We start from the raw sequence: 17,018 nt of genomic DNA on the forward strand, positions 1-17,018 counted from the left end.
CTCACAAAGATAGAAATTAGGTCATTTAAATTTATGGGTTTTATTATAGCTTCAATTTTCATAAAATATTTAGATTATTTTTCCAGATTTAAAAAATTTTACATAATAGTAAAAAATAACAATCTGTAATTATAGATCTGATATATGACCTTTTTTTTTTTGGTTTTGAAAAGTTCTGTGACTATGATAAATTGGGGGAAATGCTGCCTGGGAAAGCTAATTTTACTAAATGTCGAAGTCCTACCTCTTCCATGAAAGAAAGTGCTCCTTAAACACAGCATTATCCTTCCCTAAGCAACATGAATGCCTTTGTCCAACAGAGTGTACTTAGCAATATCTGAAAACTACCTGCAAGAATCACCTCCCAAGGGATGAAAACTTAGCAAATGTGTTACACTGAGAGGTCGCAGCAGGCAGGTGTATTAAGACCCCTCCAGCTCTGATTTCTACGTCTGCAGCGTAATTCTTTCCGGGTGTTCTGGTTCTCTTACCCAGTGATAGCCACAACCTTTAGTATCTTTACTTCTTTATTTTGAAAGACCAGTGCTTAACAGTAATTCCTTGAATGATTTAAATGTGAGAAGAAAACTCTGAGACGTTTTTTGACATTTAAGGTATGAAGTTTGTAGGGACCAACTTTTCATCTGTTTATTATTATGTATTATATATTTGATTACATTTTATTAGTTGTATCTAATATTTTTACTCATCACTTCTTATGTATGTTTAGTTTATCTTAAGTACTCAAAAAGTATAGAAGTTGTGTTGTAAATTTGAATTTGCCTTCACTTACCCAAATTCCGGAAATTCCCATTTCCAGAGGTAATAATTGTTACTCATTTAATGAGATTATGTCTGGACTTTTCCTTTGCATATACAAATACATAAGAACATACACAATTTTTTAAACAACAAATTGGATCCACTGAAACTTTTATTTAGCTTTATAATATGAACATTTACCATATTAAATTATAAGATATAATATAAAATCTCTCATTTCATTCATAGCATAGCTATAAATCAATCTAATCTCTGTTATTAATGCTATATATCTATTTCTGCATACTAAGGCAATATTTTTCCTGAGGGATATATCCCTATAAGTGTGACTACCGTTTTAAAGTATAGACAATAGTTTACTTCTGAATTTAAGTAGAAATGTCTAATGTTTCACCAAGTATGATGTTTACAATTGGTTTCTGATTGATTCAGGCTTTGGTTTCAAATATTAGCTCTAGTCCTAGATTATTGGGAGTTATCACAAATACTGCATGACACATTTTTAATGAATTTTTGGTATCTTTTGAGATGATTTTGTGTGTTTTCCTTCTAAATTGTTAATATGGGGATGTCATCAGTATTGTATATTATATGGATATATTTCTTTATATTGGACACTTCTTGCCTCCTGAAACAATCTCTACTTAGCCATGCTGCTGTGTTTAACTTGCTAGTATTATAATAAGTCCATTTACATTTATTTTAACAAATCACATCAGCTTGTAGATTTCTTTTTCAAGTATTATTTATTATTATTGACTTAGTGGCTTCATAATTTGAATTTACTTGATCACCCTTTTAATGCCTTGGAGGAATTTAAATTACATAAAAACTATCTGGTCCTTGGATATTAGATAATATTTCTGTGGTAGGCAAAATATAACAACTCTCTCCTCGAAGATATCCACATTTTAGTCCCTGGAACCTGTTACTTTCCACAGCAAAGAGATTTTGCAGATGTGGTTAAAGTTAACTTGAGATGGAAGTTTTATTCCAGATTATCTAAGGAGGCCCAGTCTAATAATGAGTAATCAAAAGTAGAAAAATACAGAAGAAGAGCCAGTCAAAAAGATGTGACTGGAGAAGGACCTGACCCATTGGAAGACAGAGAAAATGAAGGATAGATTCCTTGGGGCTGTAAACCAAGGAATGTTTTGGCCCCTGGAAGCTGGAAATGGCCCTCAGTTTATAGCCAGAAAGAAAATGGCTACCTTGGTCCTACAGCTGCAATAAACAGAATTCTGCCAATAACCTGGATGAGCAAGTGGCAGATTATTTCCGAGAGACTCCAGAAGTGAGTGCAGCATTGCTGACTCTAGAAATTTAGCCTTGTGAGACCCATGCTGGAATTCTGACCCACAAAACTGTAAGATAAAAAATTTGTGTTGTTTTAATGCAGCAAAAGTGTGGTAATTTGTTATGAATCGACAGAAAAAAATTTTTCTTTAAATGTTTTACTTTAGTCAATGCTTGTCTATCATTTCATTATTTTTTATAGGAAAATGGGATATACATTATATAAACAACATTCACAATGGGCTGTATTATGTAATAACTAGTACAGAGATTTAGATGGAATAGCATATACATTTCAAAAATAAGAGGTTATAAGTAAAAGATATAGAAGATATTAAATTATATATAATTTTCAAATCCCTAGTTATTTTTATTGTATAATTAGTGAAGTTTAAAAATTCACTCAGCTTGTTTTCTTTATCAAACTAACTTCATTTTTTTGTGGGGACGGTTAATGGTGTTTTAAAATATTTTGATATGATTATCTCTGTCATATGTAAAATTTCAAAAAAATTAGTAAAATTTCCAGGTTTCTCTGGAAAAGATTTAACTTCTATTCAGTACCAAGTCAGTTATAAACGTCTTAGAAAAATCCACTTGCAGTTTTCTCCTTAATGAGAAATTGACCATATTTTGGTTTGAATTATATAGTAACAAAAAAGGACCCCCCCAAAAATGTAGTTTGTACTTTGAGGCTTTCAGAGGATCAGAGCCCATTTTAGGACAACTCTAGTATTATTTTGGAACGTTTTCTTTCAAAATGGAGTTGATTTTAAGTTTTGCATATGTCTATACATACATGTTTGCTTGTTTTTATTTTACACATAGGTGTATTTCATATGCATTTTACTTACGGATATAAAGGCACGTTGTCTTTCTGGACCTTTTGGGCTCTGGTGGCTACATGACTCTTCCATCATGTGGCGGGGGTCCCAGATCTCTTAATCCTTTCCTTTCTTCTCCAGTTAGTCTTCCTCCTCATCTGAGTTTTCAGGTTTGTTATTTATTTGCTAAGAATTTGTGATTTTGTCTTGTCCAGGGAAAGGATGCTTTTGCAACAGTAACATTGTTCAGACTATTTTATTGGTTTAAAAAAATGTAGAAATGCCTTTAGGTGTAGAAAAAAGCAAGTTACTGGGAGTAGCCTTGAAAGTGGCCCGTAAGTTTGCAGTGAGCCAAGATTGAGCCACTGCACTCCAGCTGGAGCAACAGAGCAAGAGAGACTTCATCTTAAAAAAAAAAAAAAAAAAGAAAAAGAAAAAGAAAAAATGGACTCCAAATGGCTTTTCCTTCCTATGATATCTTTATTCTCTTTTTTGTAGCTTATAATGTGAAACTTGTGATACTTTCTCTTTTATTATAAACATGAGTAGCCTACAATTATTGGCTGAAGTATTTTCTATGTAAATTGTTTATCTTTGGGTAATTTGGGTCCAGTCCCAAGTAGGCCCTGGTCTACAGGCCAGGGTGAATAAGTTCATCCAACATTCTTAGATTTTTTTTTTTCCTTAAAGATTATTTATAGCATAATATGGTAATAGAAAACCAGTCATTTCCTTATCAAGGGTTTATTGCAAGTACTTGTATATTGGTTTCTTTTAGGCCTGGCAACTGTGATTTTAAGTTACTTCTCCTTATAGTTAACCTTACCACAGAATAATCTGTTGTAAATCATTCATAATGGCCTGATAGTTATGGGGGGAAAAAAGCACTGAAAAATATTGGGGGGTTCAACTACAAATATGTTTAATACTCTTGGTTTTCTTTTTTCTGAAAAGATAGTGATGAATTATTTAAGATACTTAAAAAGCAAAAGTCATGATAGTATTACTGCTCTGTAACCAAAATCAGCCAAACATTAAAAGGTATTGAATGGGGGGGTGGATGTTGGGGGGGCGGTGTCAAAGCTGACTTGTTGGCGCCCCCCAGTGGGGAACTTTAGATTGCTAGCATCATCCTACATACAATGGACATTTTTGGAAATCAAAGTAGGGAAAAGCAAAGTAGAAAGGCAAAACAAAAACAAAAACAAAACACAAAAAACCGCAAAAGCCTCAAGATGGAGAAAGAGGACAAAATGTAGAGACATGAAAAAAATTGCTTCAAGTATTTCACAACTTTCAAAGGTCAGGGAGGAGCTGTGAAGAGACATTTATAAAAATTTGTTCATTATTGTGCCAACACTAAGCTAAATACTTGTGAAAGCTAATTGATAGAATGTACCAACTCCATGAGATAGGGCTATTATTTTCCCCATAAAGAAAACTGGGATTCAGATATTTTACAGTTTAAATAACTTGCCTGGAGTGTATCAACTATTAGGACATGGGCTGGCTGACTCCAGCACCTGTTTTTAGCTGATTCATACAGCTTCTACTGTGCTCTTTACTGATTATCATACCGTAATCTTTTTAGCTAATGAGAATGATAGTTTGAGCACAGGAATTTTTCCTTCATTGAATCTTTATGAATAGATCACTTCTTAATGTAATAAAAGAAAACATATATTATTCCTCTGATATTTTGATAGCTGAATGATATTAAATATATCTACCATTTGTGTAGAAAGATAGGTAATTTTAATATAAAAACACCATTAATGGATTAGATCTTTTTTAGTGAATTGAAAATATTGTATTACTTAAAAGCAGATTTGATCTAAGATGGTCTAATTCCATAGGTAAAGTAAATACATTCATTGTATATGGGGAGAATAATGTGATATTTTGTCTTTCCTAAGTTATATTGTCATAGACACATTCCCTTATTACAAAGTATTCTCTAGGAAATAGAAGTCAAACTCTTTGTTCTGATCTATGTATTTCTATTCTTAACAACAATGTGTTTGTTGTACAGCAGTGGTTTAAATGGTTACAGAGAAGCTTCTAGAACATTTTTTATGTCAACATTCTTTAACCACAACATTATGCAGGATTTTCTGGCTGACTTTCTGCTCTTCCTCAAACACAAAATGAAATCACAGTAGAGGAAATATGTCCATTTACTCTTACTTGTTTCTGTCTTTACTTGGATGTTATCGCAGTTGTCTGAACCCAAAACCACAGTGAAATAGAAAATACCCTCCTTGGAAACACATTTGCTCTATAAAATAATTGTCACTAAATACTTTGGGATCAGCAAACTAGTAACTTCCAAGTGCTTTTGGATAATATTACTGCTAACGTAAAACTGGCAAAGTTTAGTCAATTTCAATATACCTATTGGGAGCCCAGGAAAATATTATCTTGGAGAAATTTATTAACTAATATAGCACTGAATGATTTCAGTTTCTCTGGTTAACCTCTCCCTCAATAATCTGGCATTCTGTTCATGCTTGTGGTATTATGTTAGTTTTGCCAAGAATTCCTTAGATAAATCAGATCTACATTTTGTTTTTGATATTGTATAGTGTTTATATATTTTTACTTGGTATCTATCTGTAAAAGAAGTAATGATTCTTAGTATAATTGGACATAGAATATCTAGTAGGACTTCTTTACATATCTATGAAATGTATGTTAATTTTTGACCAGTTTGAGAGGATGAACAAAAAGAAAAGGAATATTTTAAAATCTGGAATCTCCCCAAAGTAATCTCAGTATCAGATATATTGAAATAATATGAGATTTGTGGCTATGTTCTACTGCAGACCAAGTTCAATATTAGAATGACTCAGATAAAAAGGTGTCAAATCAAGTCCAGGGAGTAACAAATCAAATTCAGGGAGTAAACAGTGGGGAAGTGGGCTCTCAGGGGCTTTGAGGAGGTGGAAGCCAATGTGCTATTCGTGGAAACCTGGGAATAACTGTTAGTCTCCAGGAAAAGGTGTGAACTAGCTGACACCGGGATTTACTTCAGAAACAGAAGCTGATTTAGGATATCTGTGTAACTAATTCCTGCTAACATCACAGATTGTGTAAGGGCACAGGGACTTAAATAGTCGTGAAAACTTTAAATAATAAAAGACCAGTAAGAAATTGAGCTTCTCAGGTCTGATACAGTTATTGGTACTCGCATGTACCCTTTAAGAATTCTGGGTGGCCAAGGTTATTACATTGACAGAATTGTACCAATTTTCTGGCATAGAACAATGTATATTCACCTCACTTCTGAGGAAAATTTACAGACATATTTTAGATAAATTCAGAAATTAATCTCAACTTTCAGCGAATTTTCATATGCGTGTGGGTATTTGAATGGGAGGAGGTCACAGGGTGGTTTCACGCCAAATTGTGGTTCATTGCTATGGAGGCACTTATTCTGAATAACGTTTATCTTAATTGATTGCATTGATAATATACATTTTCTGCCTAAGAAGATATAATTCATTTCATAGTCATAACTCAGTGATTTTACTTTTACTTTATTTTTTAGAGTGCTTATTAGGTATACTGCAATCATGTTTTACATTGTTACTTTAAGGTATTTATATTGTTTTTATATTATTCTCTACTTATGTTTATAAAGCTTGTCTTTTCAACTAGATTGTGAGTCCCTTGTTGGTAGTCATTGCTCACATACCACTCTTGTTCTCAGCAAAGGGTATAATGAAGTGGCAAACAGAATTGAGCTAAATAGAATCAGACTGAATTCCAGTGTATGATCCAAGTTCAGATTTTAAAACTAGAACTATGTGCTTGTGTCTTGCCTTATAATTGTGATTAGAACATTGATCAATAAAGGTTGTATTTATAAGCGTTGTATTTATAAGGTTGTATTTCACATCTTATAAATACAATAAGGTTGTATTTATAAGATGTGAAAATAAAAATAATGGCAGACTCCTCCTGTCACGGAAGACACTTGATCTCATTGACAATGGCAGCTCTACCACCTGCCCTGATTTACTGAAGAGTCCTGCTTTCCTTTGGAAGTCCTGATAGTGCAGAGGGTTTTCAAAGCCACACGGATGTGACCCAATTTCCTTGTCTTCATTGTTAATGCATACGTATGAATATAAATTTTGTTAATTATTTCAACTAAAATGTCTCTTTAAAAGGTGCTAAGAAAATGGAATAAGAAACAAAAATTCATAAGCACAATCACTGCTTGTTTTGTGTGATAAATCATCATTTTGGGTAATGCATGAAAAGACAGACAATAGAACTGTTGTGCAACTAACAAATGTGCTAAATTTATTCTTGATAGAATTAACACTAATTTTCTCTGAATGTTGCTAGAGACATGTGCGTTTGGATTCAGCCATGTAAAAGTGACCTCTGCTTCTTTATGTCTCTTAACAAACTGTGTTCTTCATATTCTTCATGACTGCATCAGCAAGGGAAATATTAAGAGAAAAGATTGCCTTTTTTTTTTTTTTACCTGAATATTTAGGTTCTTGGGTATTTCAAGGCTCAGGTTGGAGGAAATAGTTTCATTACATTAATTTTTAACTTAGGTGGTGAAACTGTGAGGGCTTGTGGAACTGTTGTGCTAAATCAAAGCTTGTTTCATTTAACAGATTTTCTTGCATGATTCATTATGAGTAATATACAAATGTGTTCAAATGAAGCATCCTTTTAATTGTATCACTCGTGTTGAATGATACAAGAACTGAGATTAATTTCCTCATGGTTTCTTTTTCAAAAAGCCTTTATTTAAAGCTCTAAATATCAGTAATATTCATATAATGCTGTATCTCATAATTTGTCTTTCCCAAATTGGATTATTATAAGTAGCAATATTATAATATGCATACATTTGAAAATGTGTTATTTACCAGTTAAAATTCCAATTGTGACTGATTCTTCTTTAATGATAAAGTCTTCAGCTTTTTATAAGTTAAAAATTGATTTTATTTGTTTTTAGGGAATCCCAGGATTTCCTGGAAGCCAAGGATTAATGGGTCAAAAGGTGAGTATTTGTGAAATTTAGCTTTGTGCCTGGATCTGCTCATTTAATGCATTCTCTTCTACCATAGAATACATTTTTACATTTGTGGTAACAGTTAATTTTTCAAATACAATATAATTTTAGAAGTTGTTTTGGCTTTGCAAATTTGCATATATTGTTTTGTCATTGTTTTATAGAGATAATACTAATCTAGATTTACATTATATGAATCCTTTTCAATTTTGTTCTCTAAGATAATCATGGTATAAACCTTTATAGTTAATTTACTTAACTATATTTTTGAATGTCTTTTTAGTACAGATCTTGGTAATAAACTTTCAGGTTTTATTTAATTGCAAACTTCTTTATTTTGCTCTTGTTTTGAAAGACAATTTTGTAGACTATACAACTCAAGATTCACAATTATTTTCTCTTAGTAAATTGAAGATTTTCTTCTATGGTTTTCTGGCTTTCATTGTTAACTGTGAATAATCTGCTGTCATTCTAATTATCATTATTTTATAAGTGATCTATGTCTTTCTTTTGGAACCTTTTAAGGTATTTTATTTGTTTTTAGTGTTCTTCAAATTCATTACAATATATATAGACATATCTATATCTCTTTATTCATCTTCCTGGGAATTCAATTTGCTTTCTGGCTCTGTGGAATTATTTCCAGTAGTTTTGGAAAGAATCAGCCATTATCTCTATATTAACTCTGCTCTGTTCTCTGTTTCTGAAATTCTGGTTAGATTTTTTTTTTATATCTTCTAATTTTATACTGTACATCTCTTTTTAGCATTACTTACCATATTTCCATATGTTTGATTATCTTGCATGCTAGTTAAATGATTTAGATATATCATATAGTTTACTTATTCTTTCTTTATAGTGTCTCATCTGTTTAAATGATCAGCTGATACTTTAAAAAAATTATAAACACTCAAAATTTTCACTTTTAGAGTTTATAATTTTTAAACCACAACTTCTTGAAGTCTCTTGTTATGTTTTTAGTACTAATAGTCTTTCATGATTCTGTTTTTTTAATTAAAAAAAACTCCTTTCTATTTCTAAATTCTGTTTCTAACAATTCTAATGTCTGCAGTTTATTATTTATTATTTCCATTATTATTTATTATTTATTTTTCTCATTCCTGTAGCTTGCTGTCTCTTCTTTCTTTATTGTTTATCACGAGCTCATTGCTTCATCTTAATTTAGAGGGTGTCCTGTCAGCCTAACTGGGAAATGAAGACCTGCCTTCTGCTGGTAGCCATGGATACCATTTCAGCCCCCTTTGAAAGTCCTGAGTCATCATATGTATTGAAGATTCCTGCTTCCTTTCCATGTCTGGCCCACATTCAGTGTCCTAAGAGCGGAGGACATACCCTCAGATACTCCTACTTTTCTTGGTTCCTGCAATTCTGTTTCTGGCAAGGTTTCTGTATAGTTCAAATTCTCCTAATTATAGCCCCAAATTGGTACATTTCATTAAAAATGAGAGATCTTTCAATACCTCTCCTACTTCTTGGAAGATCAACACTCTCTTACGGAGGATTATCCTTCTAGGGTTTTTGTTCTGGACTTAGAGGGTTCCTTAGAGAACTTAGCCACAACCCCAGAAGGTGAAGTCTAATGCTGTTATTTTTTTACTCTATTTTTTCTTCATTAATTTATGTTCCCTATCATATTTCTTAAACTCTATGATAAATAGGAAAATTTTTCACTTGATTTTTGTTTTTCTGCTGTTTACCTTACCAACTCCATCTAAGCTGCCAGGTCTTCCTTTGAAAGAATGGCAAGTATCACTACAAATGTCATAGTAAAAATATTGACAGTAAATCCTAAGACTCTATGTCAAGGTCTTTAAGGTGTTAGGTTTCAATTTTTGCCTTACCTTGTTCCTTCCTTACAGTAGTGGAAGAAAAAGCAGAAAAAGTTAAGCTGATTGGTATTCAATTGTCATTCCATGTGCTTTGGCCAGAAACTTTCTTGAAAAAAGCCTGATAATTTACAATTTAAAATTTTGATTTGTATCTGATTTTTTTTAGGGAGAAATTGGGCCTCCAGGACAGCAAGGAAAAAAGGGAGCACCAGGGATACCTGTATGTTGATGTCATTATTATCAAAGTGTTTTTGCAGTGTTGTTACCACCTACCAGAAGTTCATATTCAAGAGTTAATAAAAATGTAGAGGATACAGCAATGAAAATATTTCAGGTCCATGAGTTCCCTTTAGTTGTATGAAAAATCTTATGTCTATGTCCACTTTTCTGAAGGAGTAAAGATTTCTCCAGTTTCTCAAAAAGTTGGCCAACCAAATAAACATCAGGGACCCTAACTGTAGATAAATTAGAAAACACACATTCTAGCTATTACTTTAAAAATACTAAATACCATTAAGTCTAAATCTCAGTGATTTTTTTTTAATTAAAAAAAAAACAAACTTATTGCACTAAGAGGAAAGGATATGTACAGAAGACATGGTATGGGAAGGTCCTAAAACAGAGTAAATTATTTTAGAATTTTCAGGAGTGAAGAGGGCATATGAAACTGATCATCAAAATTATGACAGTGTTATCATGTGTGCAAGACTTCCCCCCCAAATACTAATTTTATTGCTAGAAGTGATGTTGACTTTAATCTCTAAATCAAATTGTCTGTTTTAGGTTTGTATTGAGATTGTATTTTCTAACAATATAATGATTTTTAAATCCCCTTTCCTTTGCCAAGTGTTTTAAATATGTATAATAGAATTTACTGTAGAATCTAAACTAAATCAAGCTCTAATTAAAAGAGCATTACCATTATCTTATTTTGAATCATATGGTTAAAGATACAGCCATTTTGTAGGTTGAAGAGAGACTATAAGATTATTCAGATAATTTATTAGAACGAAACTCTTAAAATATTGTTCAAGATAATAGAATTCTAAGTAGTAAGTAATGTTAATTAAGATAACATCTATGAAGACACCTAATTCTTAGCCATCATATCAAAAGAAAAAGTGTAGAAAAAACAAACTTTTTCTAGCTCTCCAATCATTTTTGCTATTTGTAGGTTTTTTTTTGCTATTTGCTATTTGTAAGCAATAGAATAATAAGCGCTCTGCCAGCCTTCATGCTGTCTTGCATAATTTGATTTTTACTTTTATTATTTTTTTGGATGGGGGAGTAATTTTCTGAATGTTGTATTATATTTTCAAATACTGTATTATAATTTAGTGAATTAATTACTATGAGAATGTATAACCTGGAAATTGATTTAATATTTTTAAATATTCTTCTCTAAATTACTCTTAAAATTCCTTTTTAAAATTGTAGGGCTTAATGGGAAGCAATGGCTCACCAGGTCAGCCTGGAATGCCAGGATCTAAGGTAAATATGATAAAATTAACAAGATTGAGAACTTTGTGTAATCACAGTGGCCATTTACGAAAATTTTAACTACTATCTTGATTGTACTTTAAATGTGGTTTTTATTCTATGAAAAAAATCAATTGTAAGACGGACATTTGTAAAAGCTCAGCATAAGAAATAGGCTAAAGTAAAGCTCATCCTGTTATGTTGGAAGGCGTCCAGAAATCTCTGCTACTCAGCCCACTTCTCCCTTTTTGGTATCTTGGGGCCACTGAGTAATACTGGGGCTCTGTGGAACTCAGGGCCAAAACCACCAATCCAGAGTATTCATAGTTATGAATAAGAATATCTCTTACAGTATCAGTTTTCTAGTCTTCTTTTTGGTATTTTTACTTAGTGGAATGTATATAGATAAAGTGCCTTGTAGTAAATTGTATTAGTCCTGTGAGTAAGGGCGTATTATCTTTACTTTCAGATTTTAAATAAGGCAAGCTTGACACATATATTTAAGATATGAGGTTAGTTATTTTCAAGGTAGAACTAAAACTCTTTGAATGTTATTATTTGACCATTTTCTAGGAGTATATAATCCTGTGGTAAGATAACTATTTTGTTTTCTTGGTGAATCAGAGGATCAGATGAGAAACTTGAAAAACTATTTTGCAAATAGATTCTAGGACATCCTCCAAAAAGGAAGTGATGGAATTGCTATTTTGGAAGCATTCAACCTTTGACTACGCATTGCCTCAGGGGAATAGACCCTGGCATATAAGATCAGTAGATTACCTAATCTATTTTACTTTTAATTTCTAAAGTATTTAGAAAAGAGAGAGAAAAAAAGACATGGGAGCCCAATAATGCGAAAATGTAGCTGCTCTTCCATCAGTGGCAGACCCTTGTGGATCCTTGGAGTATTGTAGGCTCCAGCAGCTATAGGTGCACACAGAGTTGGTATAATACACTGGAGTGACTGAGCTTTCTAAGCAGAAGTTCTCCAGTTTCTCAAGATCATTTTGTAAGAAAACACCCCTTATTAACTGGTGCACAGTGGGCTCTCTCATTGTCTTTTGGATTCTCTAATTTTTTTTTTTTTTTCTGATCAAGTCAAAGGAGATTTCAGTGCTATGGATTCTCTAATTCTTAAGACTGCAGTCTAAAATTTCATCAGCTTTTTTTTTTTTAAATTAGATATATCACACTGTTGACTCACACTGATTAGAAGGTCGATTAAATCTGTTAGACTTCCCATAAAAAGTTTTAGAACAATGTATTTGTGCTGCCTGACACTTAAACAGAGTCTGCTGATTTGGGCGTTCCCAGTGTCACAGTTTATTTTTACACGGCTTCCTCTAAAGTTGGTTTTTTGCTCTTGTGCTTGTACAATAAAAATAGCTCCAAGATGTTAAAATTATACATATTAAATATAGTCTTTTCAATGAAACATTTTAATTTTTTTCATGCAGTATATTAAGTATTGGAAACTTTGTCTGCAAAGGTCCAGAAAGAAAATATTTTAGGCTTTGAGGGCCATACAGTCTGTCGTAACTCTCAATTTTGCCATTGTAGTGCAAAATTGGCCACAGGCAACACCCAATCAAACAGGTAGGGGATGTGGCTACGTTCTGGCTAAACTTTAAGAACTTGCATTGGGCTGAACTTAGCCCATGGGTCATAGTTTACTGACCTGTATGTGAGTTGCTTTCTGCTAGTTTTGTCAGCTTATTTTTGTACTGTCAGTATCACTGATAGAAGTTCTAGGGTGAGACAAAAAGTATTTAGTAGAGCAGCGATGAGGCTGAAGCTGAGATAGATATTTAGAAAACCTCGAATTTAGATTATAATAACTAAAAATAGCTGTAGAAACATTCATAAGCCTACTCTACCATACTATGTTTCAGTTTTAAAAAATGTTATCTAACCATTACTGGGTATGTACCCAAAGGAATAGAAATCATTTTGTTACAAAGATACATACACACATATGTTCACTGCAGCACTACTCACAACAGAAAAGGCATGGAACCAACCCAATGCCCCTCAGTGATAGACTGGAAAAAGAAAATGAGGTACGTGTACACCATGGAGTACTATGCAGCCATAAAAAGTAACAAGATCATGTCCTTTGCAGAGACGTGGTTGGAGCTGGAAGCCATTATCCTCAGCAATCTAAGGCAGTAACAGAAAACCAACCACCACATGTTCTCACTTACAAGTGGGAGCTGAACAATGAGAACACATGGGCACAGGGAGGGGAACAACATACACTGGGCCTTGTTAGTTGGGGCGGGGTAGGGGTGGTAGAGCATCATAAAAAATAACTAATGCATGCTGGGCTTAATACCGAGGTGATGGATTGATCTGTGCAGCAAACCACCATAGCACAACTTTGCCTATGGAACAAACCTGTGCATCCTGCACATGTATCCCATAACTTAAAAAAATTATCTAAATAATATTAGGATATATTACCTATACCAAGTCATATAACTTTCAACAAATCTCATGTCTGTGAGTTTCAGTTTAATCATTTATAAAATTAGAAATTTTAAGGAATCATTATTCTGTGGTTTAATAACACTGTTATGTGCTAAATGCTTTAATTAAATCTAATATGATCATCCCGTATTTCTTACCAGGAGCAGCATGTAAAACTTTTTTAAAAACTGAAAATGGCATTGGTTTGCCTCACTGATTAGTAAACTCAAATTGGCTGTGGGTAATTATTTTCCTCCGCTTCCAGGTGTCACACCAACCTGTTTAATTATGGGCTTTGCCAGACATTAGGTTGTGATTTCTGGTATCAAAGTATTTGAAAACCAGAACTACATTTGACAGTCTCTCCGTATTAGCCAGCAGACTTATTTTCTCTTTATATTCAATTTTTCTTCTGTGTTACATTCTTTGCTCTTTCAACTTAAGTCTTGTTCTTCAAGTTTACATCTGTTAGAAAGAACTGCACTGGAATCCTGAAAAAGTACAAACTAAACATTTCCTGATTCACACTTCTTCAAAATAAGCCATTGTACATTTGAAGCTACTTCTTTCCTTCAGTTTTGTACAGAAGATGAGTCATACTGAGAAGTAAAACACGGTAATGATGAGGATCTCAGCCCGGAGGATACTGTTAAAGTACATGGCTCCCACCTGTGCAGTGTGGCGGCTGGACTTCTCAGTGCTGGCCGCTAAGAATTTGACTCTCCTTCCTTATACTTGAAGCTTCCAGCTTTAATACAGGTTTTTAGAGAGGCTTATGAATGTGTGGAACCCCTTCCTTGCCTGAAAGAATTTTTCTTAATAAATAGGTCTAATGTATAGAGTCTATCTTTCAAATAACTGGAAAGTTAAAAATGTAAAAATTATTTTAAATATATTCCCTTAAGTGTCTATATCAGATATATTGCGATAGAATGTTTTTTTAAAAACTCCAATGTTTTTGATGTGTTGACAGGGAAGCAAAGGTGAACCTGGAATTCAAGGGATGCCTGGGGCTTCTGGGCTCAAGGTAATTTTGATGCATTTGAATATATTTTCAAAGAAATTATAATGTAAATTCCCCTCACTATTTAAGAAAGTTAACATTTTGTATCTCTTAAGAGATACAGGAAATTAAGGATTACCTTTATGATAAAATTAAGGTACCTGAAATGAAAATGTCAGTACAGGGTTTCATTTTTTTTTTTTCCGATATTTTGTCATTGGATAATAAAGACATAAAATAAACTTTGGCATAATTTTTCTAAAAATGGTAAAATCGTATGCATATATAAACTTACTTTTTGGTCCAGAAAATAGATTTCTCTTAAACAGCTGAAAACAAGAGTGTGTAACTCTCACGAATGATACTGTTCTTTCTTTGCTTATGGGAGTTTTATCTTTAATTTAGAGCTCACAATGGCCTTTGCAAGTTTCCTCCAAACCACATGGGTTTATGTTTATTTCACTGGGATTTTTAATTCACTTCCAACCTTCAAAAATCTAGAGAATGATTTGATAGCTAGGGAGTAAGTACAGCCAGCAAAGAGAATACAGCCTCATTTTCTTTTAAAAATAAAAGTAATCTTTGGTTGATGTTATAGAGTTTTGGACTAATGGTAAAACACAGAACAAAACAGAACCATGAAACATATTCAGGATTATATCCCATCTCTTACAAATATATCCTAAATATTGTCAATACATTATTAATACATGCTTGCAAATAAACTTAAGACTTTAAAACAAAAAACTTTATTTCAGAAAAGACAATTACTGTAGGAGGATGCAGAGTAGAGAAATGGAATTAAGATAACTCATGTAATACATGCTGCACTGAAAAATAGCTCAAGAATTTATTTCTAAGAAAATAATATTCCATAAGTAAAAATATATATATATGTAATTAAATTTAACTACCAGGATGTTGATTCCAACATTGTTTATAAAAATAAAAATTGTGAAAACTGTAATGTTTAACAGTAAGAATTTTATTAAATAAAATATAGTTGATAAATATAGGTGAATGCTTTTCCACAATTAAAAATTACGTTATTAAATATATGATAGCAAAATTAGAACTTTATAATATTAATATAGAGATTAAAAGATGAAATTATGCATATATAAGCACATTTTAGTAACTATATGTGTGTTTATGAGAGAAAGAATATATAACAAAATAAAAATATTGAGTTATAAAATTTTTTTATAATTTTTATTCTATTTACTTATTTTTTAAAAAGAAAATAAGCTTTTTTTAAAGTAGCAATTTGAGAAAAAGCAGTTTCAAGGAGAAAAAGTGTTAGTAAATAGGTAAATGAAAAAGAGATACTTGTGTTTATATTTTTACAACTTTAGTTTGTTGTTGAAATTAAAAGTATACTACAAAATAACATATTCACAAAATTTTAAAACACGAAATGCTGTCAGAAGTTTTCAACTGGAAAAGATACAGAAAAATACAAGAAATTTTCCTGGGATTCTAGTAAACATTTTATTCTTTGCCATTTCTATAGTAATCACTGTCACATTCTTAAACCATTCATTTTAAAATTTAGATATGCAGAGGTAAAAGCAGTGGTGTTTTTCATAAGCAGTAGATTTGTGATCTTTGTGGAATTTCTGTGTTGCACAGGGAGAACCAGGAGCAATGGGTACACCAGGAGAACCAGGATACATGGGTTTACCTGGGATTCAAGGAAAAAAGGTATGCATTGGTTAGGAGATACAGTTCGCTTTTAATCAGTTTCTTGTATATGAGTTTTTCTTTTGTGAAATTGATAAGGTAGGACTTGTTATTCATATATTTTTAATGATAAGGAACCCTATATAGTCGATGTGTGTATAATGTGTTCAGCCCCGTGCTAATAGCTGTGGCATCTTTTATCTATCTACATGGGTATTGTCTCCTAGATGATGAACTTAGAAAAGGCATGCAGATTAGAATATATGAATGTGCAGTTAAGTAATATCCTGTAAATTCAGGTTTTTTTTTCACAATCTACGTGAGCTAAGAATTTTTTAAGGAAAAGTATTCAATGTCAAGCATTCCTACCAAAACATGAATATGTCTCTTGGGAAAACTGGATCAAAATCTGGAATGATAAAACTTATACCCAAAATGTTTGACTATGAAGTTCCTATCTATGAAACAATTATGCTACATAGAAATTTATTTAAGATTAATTTAAGGAGTTTAACTACAAGTCATATATACTAATTTAAAATGTTTTAGTAAGGAAAGACCACAGAACTAGGTTTGTTCTGTACCCCTCC

The 17,018-nt window shown here is 32.3% G+C and overlaps 1 protein-coding gene across 5 annotated transcripts in view; it reads left to right on the forward strand.

Annotated features, from left to right (window-relative positions):
• The window catches only part of COL21A1 (collagen type XXI alpha 1 chain), a 300,511-nt gene that overhangs the window by 271,871 nt on the left and 11,622 nt on the right, over positions 1 to 17,018 (forward strand). For 4 of the 5 annotated variants that reach the window (XM_074398177.1, XM_074398176.1, XM_074398178.1 and 1 more), the window contains 5 exons: positions 7,888 to 7,932; positions 9,961 to 10,014; positions 11,232 to 11,285; positions 14,716 to 14,769; positions 16,378 to 16,449. In XM_074398177.1, the coding sequence (XP_074254278.1) occupies positions 7,888 to 7,932; positions 9,961 to 10,014; positions 11,232 to 11,285; positions 14,716 to 14,769; positions 16,378 to 16,449 (279 nt within the window). Of the gene's footprint in view, positions 1 to 7,887; positions 7,933 to 9,960; positions 10,015 to 11,231; positions 11,286 to 14,715; positions 14,770 to 16,377; positions 16,450 to 17,018 lie in introns of those variants that run through there. The other variant, XM_039467937.2, reaches the window with a different exon arrangement.

This window comes from Saimiri boliviensis, chromosome 4, assembly GCF_048565385.1.
Source record: "Saimiri boliviensis isolate mSaiBol1 chromosome 4, mSaiBol1.pri, whole genome shotgun sequence".
NCBI lineage: Eukaryota > Metazoa > Chordata > Mammalia > Primates > Cebidae > Saimiri > Saimiri boliviensis.